General features: G+C 36.7%; 1 protein-coding gene across 3 annotated transcripts in view; it reads left to right on the forward strand.

Annotated features, from left to right (window-relative positions):
- NEDD4 (NEDD4 E3 ubiquitin protein ligase) overlaps nucleotides 1-14,781 on the forward strand; it is a 134,565-nt gene that overhangs the window by 50,588 nt on the left and 69,196 nt on the right. For 2 of the 3 annotated variants that reach the window (XM_042988800.1, XM_042988801.1), the window contains exon 5: nucleotides 440-493. In XM_042988800.1, the coding sequence (XP_042844734.1) occupies nucleotides 440-493 (54 nt within the window). Of the gene's footprint in view, nucleotides 1-439; nucleotides 494-6,499; nucleotides 8,250-14,781 lie in introns of those variants that run through there. The other variant, XM_007081873.2, reaches the window with a different exon arrangement.

The raw sequence follows: 14,781 nt of genomic DNA on the forward strand, positions 1-14,781 counted from the left end.
AGAGAGAGGGGGAGAGAGAGAGAATCCCAAACAGGCTCTGCGCTGGCAGTGAGTTCAAGAGCAATGAGATCATGCCCTGAGCCTAAACCAAGAGTCGGTCGCTCAACCAACTGAGCTACCCAGGCACCCCTATAACCTATTTTTTTAAGTACTTGCAAATATCTAAATAATTTTTTTGACATTTTATTTTCCTTTCTTTCATTCTATTTTAGAAAAAATGTAAAAATAAGCACTCAAATCCACTTCATTGTTACGGTAAAGCTGTTAGAAAATGGGTGACATAGGATTGGTTTGCTTTTGTATTAAGTGTCTCGTATAATTTAAAATACACCTAAATGGAATTAGGAAATGGCAACATTTTCAAGAATTTATCTCATAGTCGGTAAGTTGATTGATGTTCACTTGTTTTTAAAGAAAGGTTGTGTTTTTCTTAACTTAGGTCCATCCTCAGCAGCACCGGCTTCTATTTGAAGTATTTGATGAAAATCGATTGGTAAGTTATGTTGCACTAGTGTGATGCGAAGCCAGGGTATATCTCAGTAGAGCAGAGGTAATACGCTGGGAATCTGTGATGTGAGAGATGACTTGGGGTGGTTATGGAGGCTCTGGGCAAAAAGGAGAGGTGGATACTTTTTTTTTTTCCTTCTTGGTGCTACTTTCTACCCTTCCATTCTCCTCCCAGGCACATCTCTTGATTGACAGTTCTCACCAGATTACAGTCTTACTCAAGACCTGTTGTGGCAGGTGATGGGATAGCAGGAAAGCTGGCCACATTGTCTTGCCTTCCCTCACCCTCATCCAGCATGGCCTGATGGGTATGCACAGGCTCAGGGAAACTTCTCCCTGAGCGGCTGCACCTGTGCTTCCTCCTTACAGTGGATTTCTTCTGTTACTTGTATGTACTTACGTGTCTCATGCCTTCTCCTCTTCCCACTCTTCTGCAAAGGAAGACTGTCCTCTTTACACTGATAAAGCCTCTAAAGGACTGCGAGCTCTTACAGAGGCAAAGAAAAAAAGGGCAAAGTTAAAGCTGATTTTATGTTTGTGAAATGATAGTTCTGATTCCTCATCTCCTAAAGACTATCTTGAAGTCCTATCCTTTTCCTAATTTTGTCTCTTAGGAATACTATTTTACATCTTCTCCTTCGCATCTTTTCAAAATTTTTTTAAATTAAAAAAAAATTTTTTAATGTACATTTATTTTTAAGAGAGAGAGAGCATGCAAGGGAGGGACAGAGAGAGGGAGACAGAGGATCTGAAGCAGGCTCCACCCTGACAGCAGAGAACCCAGTGTGAGGCTCGAACTTACAAACTATGAGATCATGTTTTGAGCCAAAGTTGGATGGATGCTTAACTCACTGAGCCACCCAGGCATCCCCAAATCTTCTTCTTAGCATCTTACATATATATTTTAAACCTGTAAAATTTGAACATAAAAAAAGAACAGTGTTATGTAAGGCATATCAGTTATTAAACAGAGGCACCAAAAAAGAAACATTCACTTCTTAGCTAACTAAGAAACTGGATTTTTAAAATTTGTTTTTAGTGTTGGACTACATGACATGTTTTTTTCCCTCAAGAAATGATAACTATACTACTAATGGAAGATACTGAAATTAAAATATATTAATTAGCCTCATAATAAGCAAAAGGGTGTTTTTATTGCCAAAGGAGACTGATCACTAACTGCAATCTAACTCTTTAAGGCTGAGTGATATGACAGATGTTGAAGATTTGCTTATCAGATATGGTCATATGCAGAAATGTTTGTTTTCTGCTTGTATTTTTGCATTTTCTGTAGAATAGAGATTTTTTTTCCTTCTGTCTCTACAGATTTGTTTTCCTTCTAGATGGGACCAGGTAGAATTTACTATTTGTGTTTTTTAAATCATAAAATAAACATATAGAAAAGTGTATGTAATATAAATCTTTTTTTTAATAATATGACAAATACCTATGCACTTACGACTCAACTTAAGAACTAGAACATTACCAAACTCTACAACCCTCACTTCCCCTCCCCAATCACATCTCCTTTTCTTCCCTTGCACTTAGTAGACACTGTCCTGAATATTGTGCTTATCATTTCTTTGCCTTAAAAAATTGTTCGTCATATACATATGTATCCCCTGAGTATAGTTTCCTTTTGCATATTTTTGAATTTATTAAAGTAGTATCACTGTGAATACATCCCTCTGTGGTATGTTAACTAAGGTATGCCATTTAGGGTATCAACTCTGTTGGATACTCTGCTCTCAATTAGAAATACAGCTTTTCTCAAGAAGCTCGCTTTACTAGGAAAAGGGAGCAAGAAATCATTAGAACAGGGTGGTGTGTGTCATTCTAATCCTCTGATTTGTTGTTAGTCCTAGCAGGTAATTGAAGTATTACTTATCACCTGAGATGTCATAGAAACTATAGCCATTGGTAGAGTAAGAGGCTTGATTGTATGGCAGTAAATGTCCTGTGCCTCTGTAAATGTCATTTGTGTTTATTCTCGTATAGCATTCACAACAAAATTAAGAACATATCCTTTTCCTAACAAATACTCTTTGGAAATGTACAACAAAGAGCAACGGATAAAATCTTAGGCAGATAATTTCTAGTCCTGTGGAAAATGTTTGTCATATAAGTGACACTTGTTTTGAAAAAGAGTACGCTTGGGTGCCTAGGTGGCTCAGTCAGTTGAGTGTCTGACTTTGGCTCAGGTCACGATCTCATGGCTTGTGAGTTTGACCGAGCCTTGTGTCAGGCTCTGTGCTGACAGCTTGGAGCCTGGAGCCTGCTTCAGATTTGATTTTAGGAATTGGGTCATGTGGTTGTGATTGGGTCATGTGGATTCCGGCAAGTCTGGAATCTGTAGGACAGGGCTAACAGGTTGAATATTCAGGTAAGAGTTGATGTCACAGTCTTGATTCTGAAACCTGTAGGGCAGGCAAGCAAGCTGGAAACTTAGGCAGAGTGTCTATGTTGTAATCTTGAAGTCCAATTGCTTCTTCAGGAAACCTGGCTTTGCTTTTTAAGGCCGTTAGCTGATAGCATGAGGCCCATCACATTATGGAAGGTAATCTGCTTTAGTCAAAATTTACTGAATCAAATGTTTTTCTTTTTAATTTTTTAACATTCATTTATTTTGAGAGAGACAGAGACAGAGAGAGAGTGCCAGCAGGGGAGAGGCAAAAAGAGAGGGAGGCACAGAACCTGAAGCAGACTCCAGGCTCCGAGCTGTCAGCACAGAGCCGGAAGCTGGGCTCCAACTCACAAACTGCAAGATCATGACCTGAGCCGAAGTCGGTTGCTTAACTGACTGAGCCACCCAGGTGCCCCATGAATTAAATGTTAATCACATCTGAAACATACCTTCATAGCAACATCTAGCCTACTGTTTGACCAAACAGTTGGGCAAAAGAGCCCAGCCACATTGACACATACAATTGTTCATCACAGTGGACTCTGGCTTTCAAATTTCTAATCAATGATTAGTGTCATCCAGAGTCTATCCCTGACATTTAATCACATTATTTTCTGTGTAGATAATCAATAACCAAACATCTCAGAATGTGGGGTCCTGAGCTTCAATCTAATCCTCAGATATTATCCATTTCATTCCAGAGTATGAAATTCTACAGGACTTGCTTAGATTCCTCCCCGATGAGGGTGTGACCGCTCTCCACCTCTTCTTTTGGAATTGATGCTCCTCTTTTGGAATCTGTTTGGCTAAGGGGCTACATTCTACCCCAGGCTCTCCACTGAACTGCTGTAATGGTGGTACAGATCCTGTGCAATCCCAGCCCAGAACCAGCAATGCAAATTCTTTAGCCTGTCTACAGTTTAAACTCAGACTGGCAGGCTGGAAAGTGCATATCATTCTCTTGCCTTACTTTTCCTTGTCTTAAGCCCCCTCTTTCAAAATTTTCAATCATCATTCCTTCCGATCCAGCTGTGGTGCTTTTCAATATTTCTTTAATATTCAATATTTAATTTAATTTTCTTCAATATTCAGTATTTCCAGTAATAGCTAAATCAACTTTTATTTATTTTTTAACGTATACTTATTTTTGAGGGAGTGGGGAGGGAGGGGCAGAGAGAAGGAGACAGAGGATCCAAAGCAGGCTCCGCACTGTGAGCGCAGAGCCTGTTGCAGGGCTAGAACTCACGACAGTGAGATCATGACCTGAGCCTAAATCAAGAATCGGACGCTTAACCGACTGAGGCATCCAGACACCCCTGGGTCAACTTTTAAAAAAAATTCCTGAAAGAAAGCATTAGGCACTCAGAGTAAGTGTGACCATCCATCCATTTAATCTCCTCTCTGGTGTTACTTAGTGTTTACTTGGCGCTGAGCATGAGCCCAGAAATGTCCCAAGAAATGTGTGGCTACCGTCCTCATGGTCTGGAAGCTTGATACCTAGTTAGGGGACATGAAACTGATGCTTCTGGAGAAGCTTACCAAAGAGAAAACATTTATCTAGCCAAATACCTGAGGTTCATTATTTTATATCAACAACCGGAGGAGTTTAACTAGAAGTTTTAGGCCACAGGTATGAGCAGTTAGATCCTATTAATTAGCCTATTAGAAGTGTTTGTTCTTTAAGCTATGAGACCCCTAACTTAATTCAAGAAGAAAAGCTGAAGTCATTTGAAGGCAAAGTGAAAAGATTAGGACTGTTCCTTCTATAAGGAAAGAGGATTATAGGGAATATTTCCTGAAGTCTGTAAAATCGTAAAGGAGGTAGATTATATAAAACCAAAATAATATAATAATTTCATTGCTAAGTTTGCAATTATTGTACACATTCCAAAACATAGTGCTGTATCATTCTAGACAGAAATATAATTTCACAAATTCCATATTTCTATTTTATCATATCTTAATTGATTAAAAATACTGTTTAGAAGACTGTGATTGAGAACAGATCTATCTTAAGGCATTTTCTTTTTTAAACAAAGTGCAAGTATATGTTTTACATATTTGCTTTTACTTTGGAAAAAATCTTACTTAGAAAAATACAACTTGGGTGTAGTACCATGTGGTGTAAACAACTGAACTATTTTACTTTTTACTCCTATGAATGAGCCAGTATATATTTATTACTGGAGTTCCAGCTATAAAATTCAGGTAAGGGGTTTAAATATACCCTAGAGTATTATTTAAAAATAACTTTGTTTCTTTCAAATAGAATACCAAACTTGGTCTATGACATTTGGGGGAGAAATTAAAATATTAAACTTTTATTACCTAGTAAACTGAAAATAAAGTAAAGGTTAAATAAATACAAAGCAGAAAAAATATATATACAAAATCGCAAGCTCTTGGAGAACAAACAGTCTACTGTTCTGTACTGTGGGAGCTCTATCAGCAGTAGTAACTAATTCCACCTCGAGGGCAATGCTAGTACTCAAAAATGTAAACAAGTATGGACTTTGTTTATACAAAGAAATATGCAGCTTGGTTTGTATTTCTCTCTAGATATCAAACAGCTACATGGATTGTTTCAACACACCAGTAGAGGCCAGCAAAGAGCTCTTAGAGTTTTCAGAACAGAATTGGCATTGAGATATGTTTATTTGATGTGTTAAATCCTTTTTAGACTTCTTTACTTACCACAACACTCTCTTAAGTGAATGAATTGCAGAGACAGTGGAATAAAATATCTTGTGTGCTCAAACTATATTGGGGTATAGTTTTTCCGTCTAATCTGCATATATTTTTAAAGGAATGTTTGCTTAGGCTATTTCTTGGCAGAGTTGTAATAGTCAAAATATAAATGGCATCATTTAAAGACTGTACTACTTGGCTGGAAAAGGCCTTAAAATTACAGGAGAAAATGCTTGGTGACAGCTTCTCTTAAACCTTTCTTTCTCAGACCTATGCTCAATTTTTCAATAGTATTACTAGGCTAATTTTGTATTGCTCTCCTTAAGCTTTCACTTTTTATAAGTAGGGTTTTGGAAGCTAAAATACTTATCTATTTGATTTCATGCTAGAGTTTTAATTCAGAACCTCAAAGTTTTAGTATTTCCAAATTTATACAACTGTTTGAATTTACTCATTAAAAAAAACTAACAGAATATATGCCTTTCTACATCAACTGACTTGATGAGATTCCCTACTCTGGCTACTATTTGGAAATTCAATCCTTGATTTGATACTCAATTACATGGGGTTTCATTCCTACCAACTTCCTGTAATTCTATCCTTATGGGTAAAAATATTAGTGGTCAAACTCTGCTGGAGAAAGTATAGGCACTGTGATTCACATAGTTAAATGTTCATTTAGTAGAGCTGGAGTGAAAAAATACTGTTTCAACTTGAAATGCTAGAAGATTGTTGTTCTTGTGTTACTCATTCATGCAAATTGGAGAAGGTATAATTGAAACAAGGTTGGCAGTGTTTGAGGCAGTGTGCTGCAGCTGAGCTCAGCTTAAAGGTCGCTGGAAATCAAGTGCTTTGTAAGTGAAGGCATTTTGACTACACGCGATTCAAAAATATTTGGAAACGTCAGTCTCGGGAATGGGTCGTCTTTTTCTTTCTATGATATCTGGTATCTAAGGTTTTACTTAGGATAAAGACTACTACTTAAGAGCTCTTTTAGGCACCACAAATGATTTTTTCCTTCGATGCAGTGCAGCTGCTTCTAGCCTGTCTCCCGACAGAGATCTTTGTTATGACTTTCAGCCCTTAACATGTTTGGAAATGAGAACAAATGGCACAAAGCTTACGATTGCACTTTGCAGCCAGAAGAAGCAATACTTATCCTTTGTCAGAGACCTCCGGAGATGATCTGGATAACAATGTTCACATGTGCTTCAAAAGACCTACACGGATTTCAACGTCTAACGTTGTTCAAATGAAGCTGACTCCTAGACAGACTGCACTAGCTCCGTTAATACAGGAAAACGTTAAGTCTCAGGAAAGATCATCTGTTCCTTCACCTGAAAACGTTAATAAAAAGAGCAGCTGTCTGCAGATTTCACTACAGCCAACAAGGTACAGTGGATGTCTTCAGTCTAGCAATGTCTTAGCTGATGGTGATGATGCTTCATTTATGTGTGTCTTGAAGGACGGTATTTACAACAATGCTGTGGCTGATAATGAACTGAATGCTGTGAATGATGGTAACCATGTAGGCAGTTCTGCCCTTCGCAGCAGTAGCCTTAGTAACTGTTCCACCAGCGAGAATGGTAGTGATTATGGATCATGCACAAGTATCACAAGTGGTGGTTCCTACACAAACAGTATCATCAGTGACAGCAGTGGTTATACTTTTCCACCAACTGATGATACTTTTCTTGGTGGAAATTTATCTTCCGACAGCACCTCCAACAGAAGTGTGCCATACAGGAATACTACTCCCTGTGAAATTTTTTCAAGAAGTCCAAGTACCGTTCCCTTTGTCCAGGATGACTTGGAGCACGGACTAGAAATTATGAAATTGCCAGTGAGCAGGAACTCGAAAATTCCACTAAAACGTTGTTCATCCTTAGTCATTTTTCCTAGGAGTCCTTCAAATACCCCACCAACTTCTCCAACAAGTACAGATATTCTTCCGAGCAAAGGATCCTATCAAACCTCACACCAGTTTATAATTTCTCCTAGTGAATTTGCCCACAGTGAAGATGGTCCTGGTGCTAAGGGATTTCTTTCAACAGCTGTCAATGGACTTCGGTTATCTAAAACAATCTGTACTCCTGGAGAAGTAAGAGACATACGACCACTTCACAGGAAGGGCTCATTACAAAAGAAAATTGTTACTGCAAATAACAGTCCGAATCAGACTATCTGTGAAAAGTCATCTGAAGGATATACTTGCGTTTCGGTGCATTTCACCCAACAAAAAGCACCTACGTTAGACTGTGAAACAACAAATGGTGATTGTAAACCAGAGATGTCAGAAATTAAGCTTAATTCTGATTCAGAGTGCAGTAAGCTTATGCATAGGACATCTGCACGTTTACCATCCTCCCAAAATGTAGATTACCAAATAAATATCAATGGACAGTTGGAAAGACCAAATTTACAGATCAACAAAAATCATGCTGTTTTACAAAGAAGTATTTCATTGGGAGGAACTTATCCAAATGTTTCCTGTTTATCCCGCCTTAAGCACAATTGTTCTACGGGGGGACCATCGCAATTACTCATAAAGTTTGCAGCTGGAAATGAAGATAAAGTTGATAATTTATCAAGAGACAGTAACAGAGATTTCACAAATAAACTATCTAATTCTTTAAAGCATTCTTGTCAGGTAAGTTTCCTGTGGTCTTGGTAAATGTTAATTTATTCTGGAAAAGCTTTATGGACTATTTGGTTAAAATTTATTATAACTTAGCAGTTTTATGTACTTCCCTGGTCCTTAGCTAGCAAGTGTTTTATAGTCCCAATCTTTGTATTTGTAAATCTGAAGAACCCCCAATAGTTTATAACTCTATTTGTTATTTTACCAGTGTTGAAAATGTGCATTAAAAAAAAAAAAAAACTTTCCAAAGTGATTTAGGCCATGACACATTTCTGTTGCATAAAAACAAGCTTTAAATAATAATTTATTTTGTTAACATTTTTACCTTGGTGTATTTTTTTCCTCCAGTAACATGGCATTTTAATATCTAATTCCATATTTTATTCCCACTTTCAAAAATGTTCATTTAGTATTCTTCCCTCCTTAATCATTGTGAAACTAAGTAAAATATAGAATGCCTATTTAAAATATTAAACAATAAAAAGCCTACATAAAAATGTGAAAATATTGTTGCAAATGAACACAGAGAAAATGTTTCTCTAAAATATATGTATTTATTAGAACATTGATAAAAACTCTTATGCTGCACGTTTAAAGCAGAGGAAAGATAAATGGCATTTGCATTTGTATATAGCCTTAACCACAGGAATTTTGTTTCCACCCAGATTTTCCTTTAGCTACCAGTTAAGACTGCCTTCTAAAATTTAACTCAGTCTTTCAACAATATTGAATTTTAAATTTTATATTTTTTGAATTTGGTTTCAATTGCTAGGCATTTCCCATACTTTTCTAGTTACTTTATTAATTTGTTATTTTGATAATTTTATTTATTATATTAGCAATTTAACTCTAATGAATCTTAACCAAAACAGTTCTTTGTATAATTGAGTCTTTCCAAAGTATTTGAACTTAAATAGATTTTCCAAAGTATTTGAACTTAAGTAGATTTTTAAAATTTTCTGTATTTGTAAAGTCTTGCCAGATTCCAGGAAATTAAAATTTTTTTCTGGCTAAACCAATTCTAGATGACACTACATAATAGTTTAGGGGGGAAAAACCCCTTATCTGTTTATCTGTGTTTATATAACACTCAATATCTACATTAAAAAATTTTTTTAAACATCTGGACAAAGAGGTTTAGGTAAATAAAATATCAAGTAGTTGATAGTTTTATCTCTTTTGAAATCTCATAAATAAAATAAAATGCCCAGATGTTAATATAAACAACTACTTTATTGAAGATGAATAAAGATTAGATTTCCAATTCTGACCTATGTTTTAGGATTATTTCATTTATGAAACTTTAAAAAAAACAACTTTTAGGAGATTATAATCCATCAAACTGTTTTGCCCTCAAAAGAAAGCAATGAAGTGACACTATAAAGAAACATATTAATAACTTGCTAATTGAATTACATGTACCTTGTAAACTTATTATACATTTAATGAAATAATTAATCTGAAAGGAATAATTAACCTCAAAATATTTGTGAATAAATATATTTATAGAAATAGCCTTAAAATAGTTTATTTTTGCGGTAATGTTATAGTTTGTTATTAATGATGCTTTTGAAAAAGAGGTATTTTTAATGTTTTTTAATAAAGTGTGACTAAATGCCTTTTGCATAGCTAAAAATATACACTTCTATTAGTTTTATTTAATTTAGGTAAGCTAACTTAAATATTTTTTTTGTGACAGCCAAATGTCTAGCTTTGTGCAGATTCTATTTTTTGTTGGGATTATTGGATTATAAATAGTTCGTAAGTGTGCAGTTTGGTGGAGAGCTTTAAAGTGTTCCTCCATTTAATATTTATGAAACAACTCTTTATAAAAGTATTGGTAAGCAACCTAGTGACCATTAAATTCAACATATACTAGATCTAAATTGATCTAATTGATTGGTAAGGGTTGTTTTACGAGGAAAATGCTAGTGTTGTTTTTTCTAAACTTAGCAGTGGCAACAATAATGGGGTTTTAGAAATAATCCTGTGTTTATCAATAATTATATATTAATCTAATTATAGTGGTATATTGTAACTCATTTATAAATAAACAGCTCCCAAAATATTTCCCATGACTCCAGTTAGTCTGGGTTAGTATTCTGATATGCTGAGTCTGGATTCACATTTAACAAGTTGATATTAGAGTAGCATTTAGTAATGTCAGCTATCTGTACTGAGCAGCCATGAAATTAAATCACTGCTTTGGTCAGGGACCCTGGTTTCTAAAGCACTGACAGTCTACGGATTCTTTTCTTATGTGTTTAGCTACCAGTCTCTAGCAGCATAGTATCCAGTTTCTAGTTCTCTACAATAACAGCTCATTAATGGCTAATTTTTAAAATCTACTGAGAACTTTTTCCTGTATCTGCAACAGGGCTCTGTTCTGTGTTTACAATAGAATGAAAATGGGACTTTGTAGTCTGCATGATAATGTTTATTTTATTCATTTGCTATCAAAGAACATAACAATAACCAGCATGTGTTTATATATACTTTCTGAAATAATGACTTTTGATCTGAAAGTAGATATTTGATATTTTAACATGGTGTGTAATATTTTGTCAGCCCAGTCAAGAAGTAGTTTTTATCTAGTTACCAAAATTACTCTTCATATTTCTAAGCTCTATATAATGGTTTACTCATTATTATATTTTTTCCTACCTATTGTTTTCTAAACCTCCCATGTTATGTTGTAAGGATGCTCAGAGATTTTGTTACCCTATTATTTAAAATACCTTAGCATTTTGCCCAAGTTTGTACATGTCCTCATTCTTCACATACATGCATGGTTTTTATCCCATACTTTGGCTTTATGTTTTATTCTCTTTGTTATAAAATTTTTTCTTCATTTTCTGTTGCTTCATCCCAGGGAGGTAAATTGTTCAAGCCTAGTGTAATAGAACTTTAAAAAACTATGTCTTAATTATTTCAAAAGCCTTTAACACTAATCTCAAGATTAGACATTTAAACAATTTATTTAGTTGTTCTTACTAAAATAAGTGTTTTAAATATATATTTGTTTTAGAGTTCCATTTTTTTCTCTGCCCTTATTAACTCCAGCAGAATATTTAGAAACATTTGGTTAAATTTATTTTGAACAACACTGAAACTTTCCTATAAAATCCAATATGGTTTATAAACATTGGCTAAAACCATGATGCAACATTGTGAGTGACCAGTCTTAGAAATTTGGTAAGAAATGTATGCTTGTGAATGTATAGGTCTTAGAACTGAGAAACTGTAATGTTAACTTCAGAGTTGTTTAGGGAGCTGAATTGTTTGCTTCTGAAACACTTTCTACTTCTCCATAGATATGATTTCTTTAATCCATTCACCTAGCACACATCTGAGTGCCTACTATTTGCCAGGCACTCACCCAAGCCCTGGGAATAAAAGATAATAAAATATAGTCTCTACTTGAGGGAACTCCCATGCTAGTAATAGAGACACACTGGTAAACAAACAAACAAGCAGAAATTCAGTCTAATATGTGATGTGCTAAAATAGAGGTGTGTATGAGAAAGTAAAAAAGGTGCAAGAGTTCTTGTCTGGAGGAGATGACCTGGTTGGTAGAGAAGGCTTCACAGAGGTGGTGACATTTGAGCTGAGTCTTGGTAGGTGAGTTGGAGTTCACCAGGCAGAGAAAGCAAGGATATTCTAGAGCAAGGATCACCAGTCTCAGAACTGTTGACATTTTGGGCTGTTTACTTTTTGTTGTGGGGGCACTGCCTTGTGCCTTAGGTGTTCAGCAGCATCTCTGGCCCCCACCCGCTAGATGCCAGTAGCACCCCTCTCCTCTAGTTGTAATAATCAAAAATGTCTCCGGATATTGCCAAGTGTCCACTAGGGGCAAAACTGACCTCTGTTGAGAATCATCGCTCTAAGCAGAAGCAGCTGCACTTACAAGGCTAGAGGCATGAAAGGGTCACACCGTAAATAGTTCAGTGTGAGTCAAGCACAGGGAGTCCAGGGATGTAGGAGGAGGTGATACACTAGAAGTGGGTTGGACTTTCATTGGGTGTAGTACCTCATGCTGAAGAGAAAACAGGGTGTCTCTTGCTAACTGACAATAGTTAGGCAAAGGAAATCTATCTGAGAGTGTATGATGTGCTCATTTTTATGTTTTTAGGTGATAAATTCTTACGACACCGTGGATTATAAATGAACCAAAGTTTCTTAATTTGGATGACTAGGTGAATGGTGATGTCATGAACTAAGATAGAGAATCCAGAAGAAAGACAGGTTGGGAGGGCCAAGAAGAAATCATGCATTACTAGGTTCATGTATTAAGAGGGTGGTATTAAGTGTGTTAAGTGCATATGTTAAGTGCTGCTGTCAAGTAGGGCTGTTTGAGATACAGAATCAGGATTCAGGAGAGAAGAGAGAGCTGGAAATGTAGCTTGGGGTTACCAGTTAGTTAAGGCCTTAGGTAAGGATGAACTAAAAAGCACAAAAGTGAGTTGGGAGTGGGTGGTAAATCAGAATTCTGGGGACCACCAGCTTTGGGAAGACAGTGGAAGAAGGAATAATCAGGAGACTAAGAAAAGAGCCACTGGAGGGACAGAAAGGCCAGGAGAGCAGGGAAGCCCAGAAGTCAAGGGAAAATTCAAGGAGGGCATATAGCACCACAGAGCCTATGCATCCACTGATGTGGCAGTTAGGAGTTCCTTGGTGACTTTAGCAAGAGTGGGTTCAGGAGGATAGTGTGAAAGCCTGGTTGAAGAAAGAATGCAACAGGTAAGGAAGCAGAAAGACTTGTTCAATGTCATAAAAGAGGCATGAGTTAGTGTAGACACAATATGTATTTAATGGCTGGTATAAAGAAGACATGGTATTGGGTGGATGTAAATGCACAAGACAAATTCTCTGTCCATGAGGATATTACAGCCTGTTCTCTGGGGGGGGGGGGGGGGGGGAAGGGCTTATATCTCTGTTCTTTTACCTTTGAACCACAGAATAAGTGAACATGAGCAGTGAAACCAGAAGTGGAGATTCAGTAATCTGAGATGAAAGAACACATTAGAAGAGAAAACTTAATGCTGCCTATGAATAGTCACAGCTCATTTTGAACAGTGTTATTCTTAACTTTCTCATCACTCTCTGTACCACCAAAAAGGAGACAAAACAAACACAGAGATTCCACATAGAAAGCAAGTCAGGGTTGAAGGTCTGTTGCTGCACACTACTTGGAAAATACGCATTTCTGTCTTTCTGTCACAGGCTTCTTCCAGGATATGGAGCCCACCATGTCCTAGGAGTTGTGAGGACTCACTCTTCTAGGTTCCCTCTCCCTTTGCATTTGGTCACAGTGAACTGGCGAGACCGGGAGAAGTCAGGACCAGGACCAGGACCAGGCAGAAGGGGCTAGGCAGAGTCCCTGCATGTGGCCAGCCTGTGTGTTGAGGTCAGCAGGGTGGTTAGCAGGAGTGAATGAATGCTAAGAATGGGAACCAGTGATCTTGTCGGCATATCCAGGAAATACCTGAAGTATTGCTCAAGTGTGTGGTTCAGAATTCTTTGTTTGCCATGTGTGAGACCAGAAGACTATAATCAGATGAAGACAGACACTTAGCAGTATAAGAAAGCATTTCAAAACAAGAGGTGAGAAAATGTGTCCCAGCTCAGTGAGATATTTTAGGGAAGACTTTCAACATGGGAACAATTGTTGAAAAGCAATTTTACCTACGCTGAGATTTAATAAAACTTAGATATAACTAGAGCAGATCTGAGCATGTGAAAGGGTAAGCAGGTAACTGGCTTATGCACGTTGTAGTTCAGTTCATGGGCTAGTAACAACAAAGAACTTCTTGACCAAGTAAATCTATGATGTTTCTAGTTAGGCTCTAGGATATCTATGGAGGTGACAGGCAGGGGGAACATCAGGCTTTCTCTTGATGCAGGTGTATTACAAAACCATAACACTGTGAAACATTTTGTGATTTTCCATAATAGAAAAATATTACCAGGCAAAAACCAATTTACATCAAGTGTATTTGTGGTACAATGGACAATGTCTTTTAAATTCAGTTGTTTGTTAAGTACAGAAACATTCTTAACATATTTTTTTAAGCTTTTGTCCCCCTTACAAAAGCTGAGTGTGTAACATTTTATGTTATAGCTAAAATAATATTATTCAAGACTAGTTTCCTTTTTTCCCTTTCTCTCTCACACTTTTGTTGGCAAGCTGCCTTCTAATGCTTTGAAGATTGCAATTGGAAAATGCCTTAAGTTGTCAGTTGGACCAGTACTTCTCAAATTTTCATGTGCATGTACATCTCCTGAAGATCTTATTAAAATGCAGATTTTGGTTCTGTAGGTCTGGGATGCCTGATAGTACTATATTTCTAACACGCTTCTAAGGCCTATCAATACTGTTAATTTCTCAAACATAATTTGAGAAGACCATTCTCTTATGAGAACAGTAATACAATTAAAAAAAAATTTTAACATTTATTTATTATTGAGAGACAGAGAGAGACAGCATGAGCAGGGGAGGGGCCAAGAGATGGGGAGACACAGAGTCCAAAGCAGGCTCCAG

This window comes from Panthera tigris, chromosome B3, assembly GCF_018350195.1.
Source record: "Panthera tigris isolate Pti1 chromosome B3, P.tigris_Pti1_mat1.1, whole genome shotgun sequence".
Classification (NCBI taxonomy): Eukaryota; Metazoa; Chordata; class Mammalia; order Carnivora; family Felidae; genus Panthera; species Panthera tigris.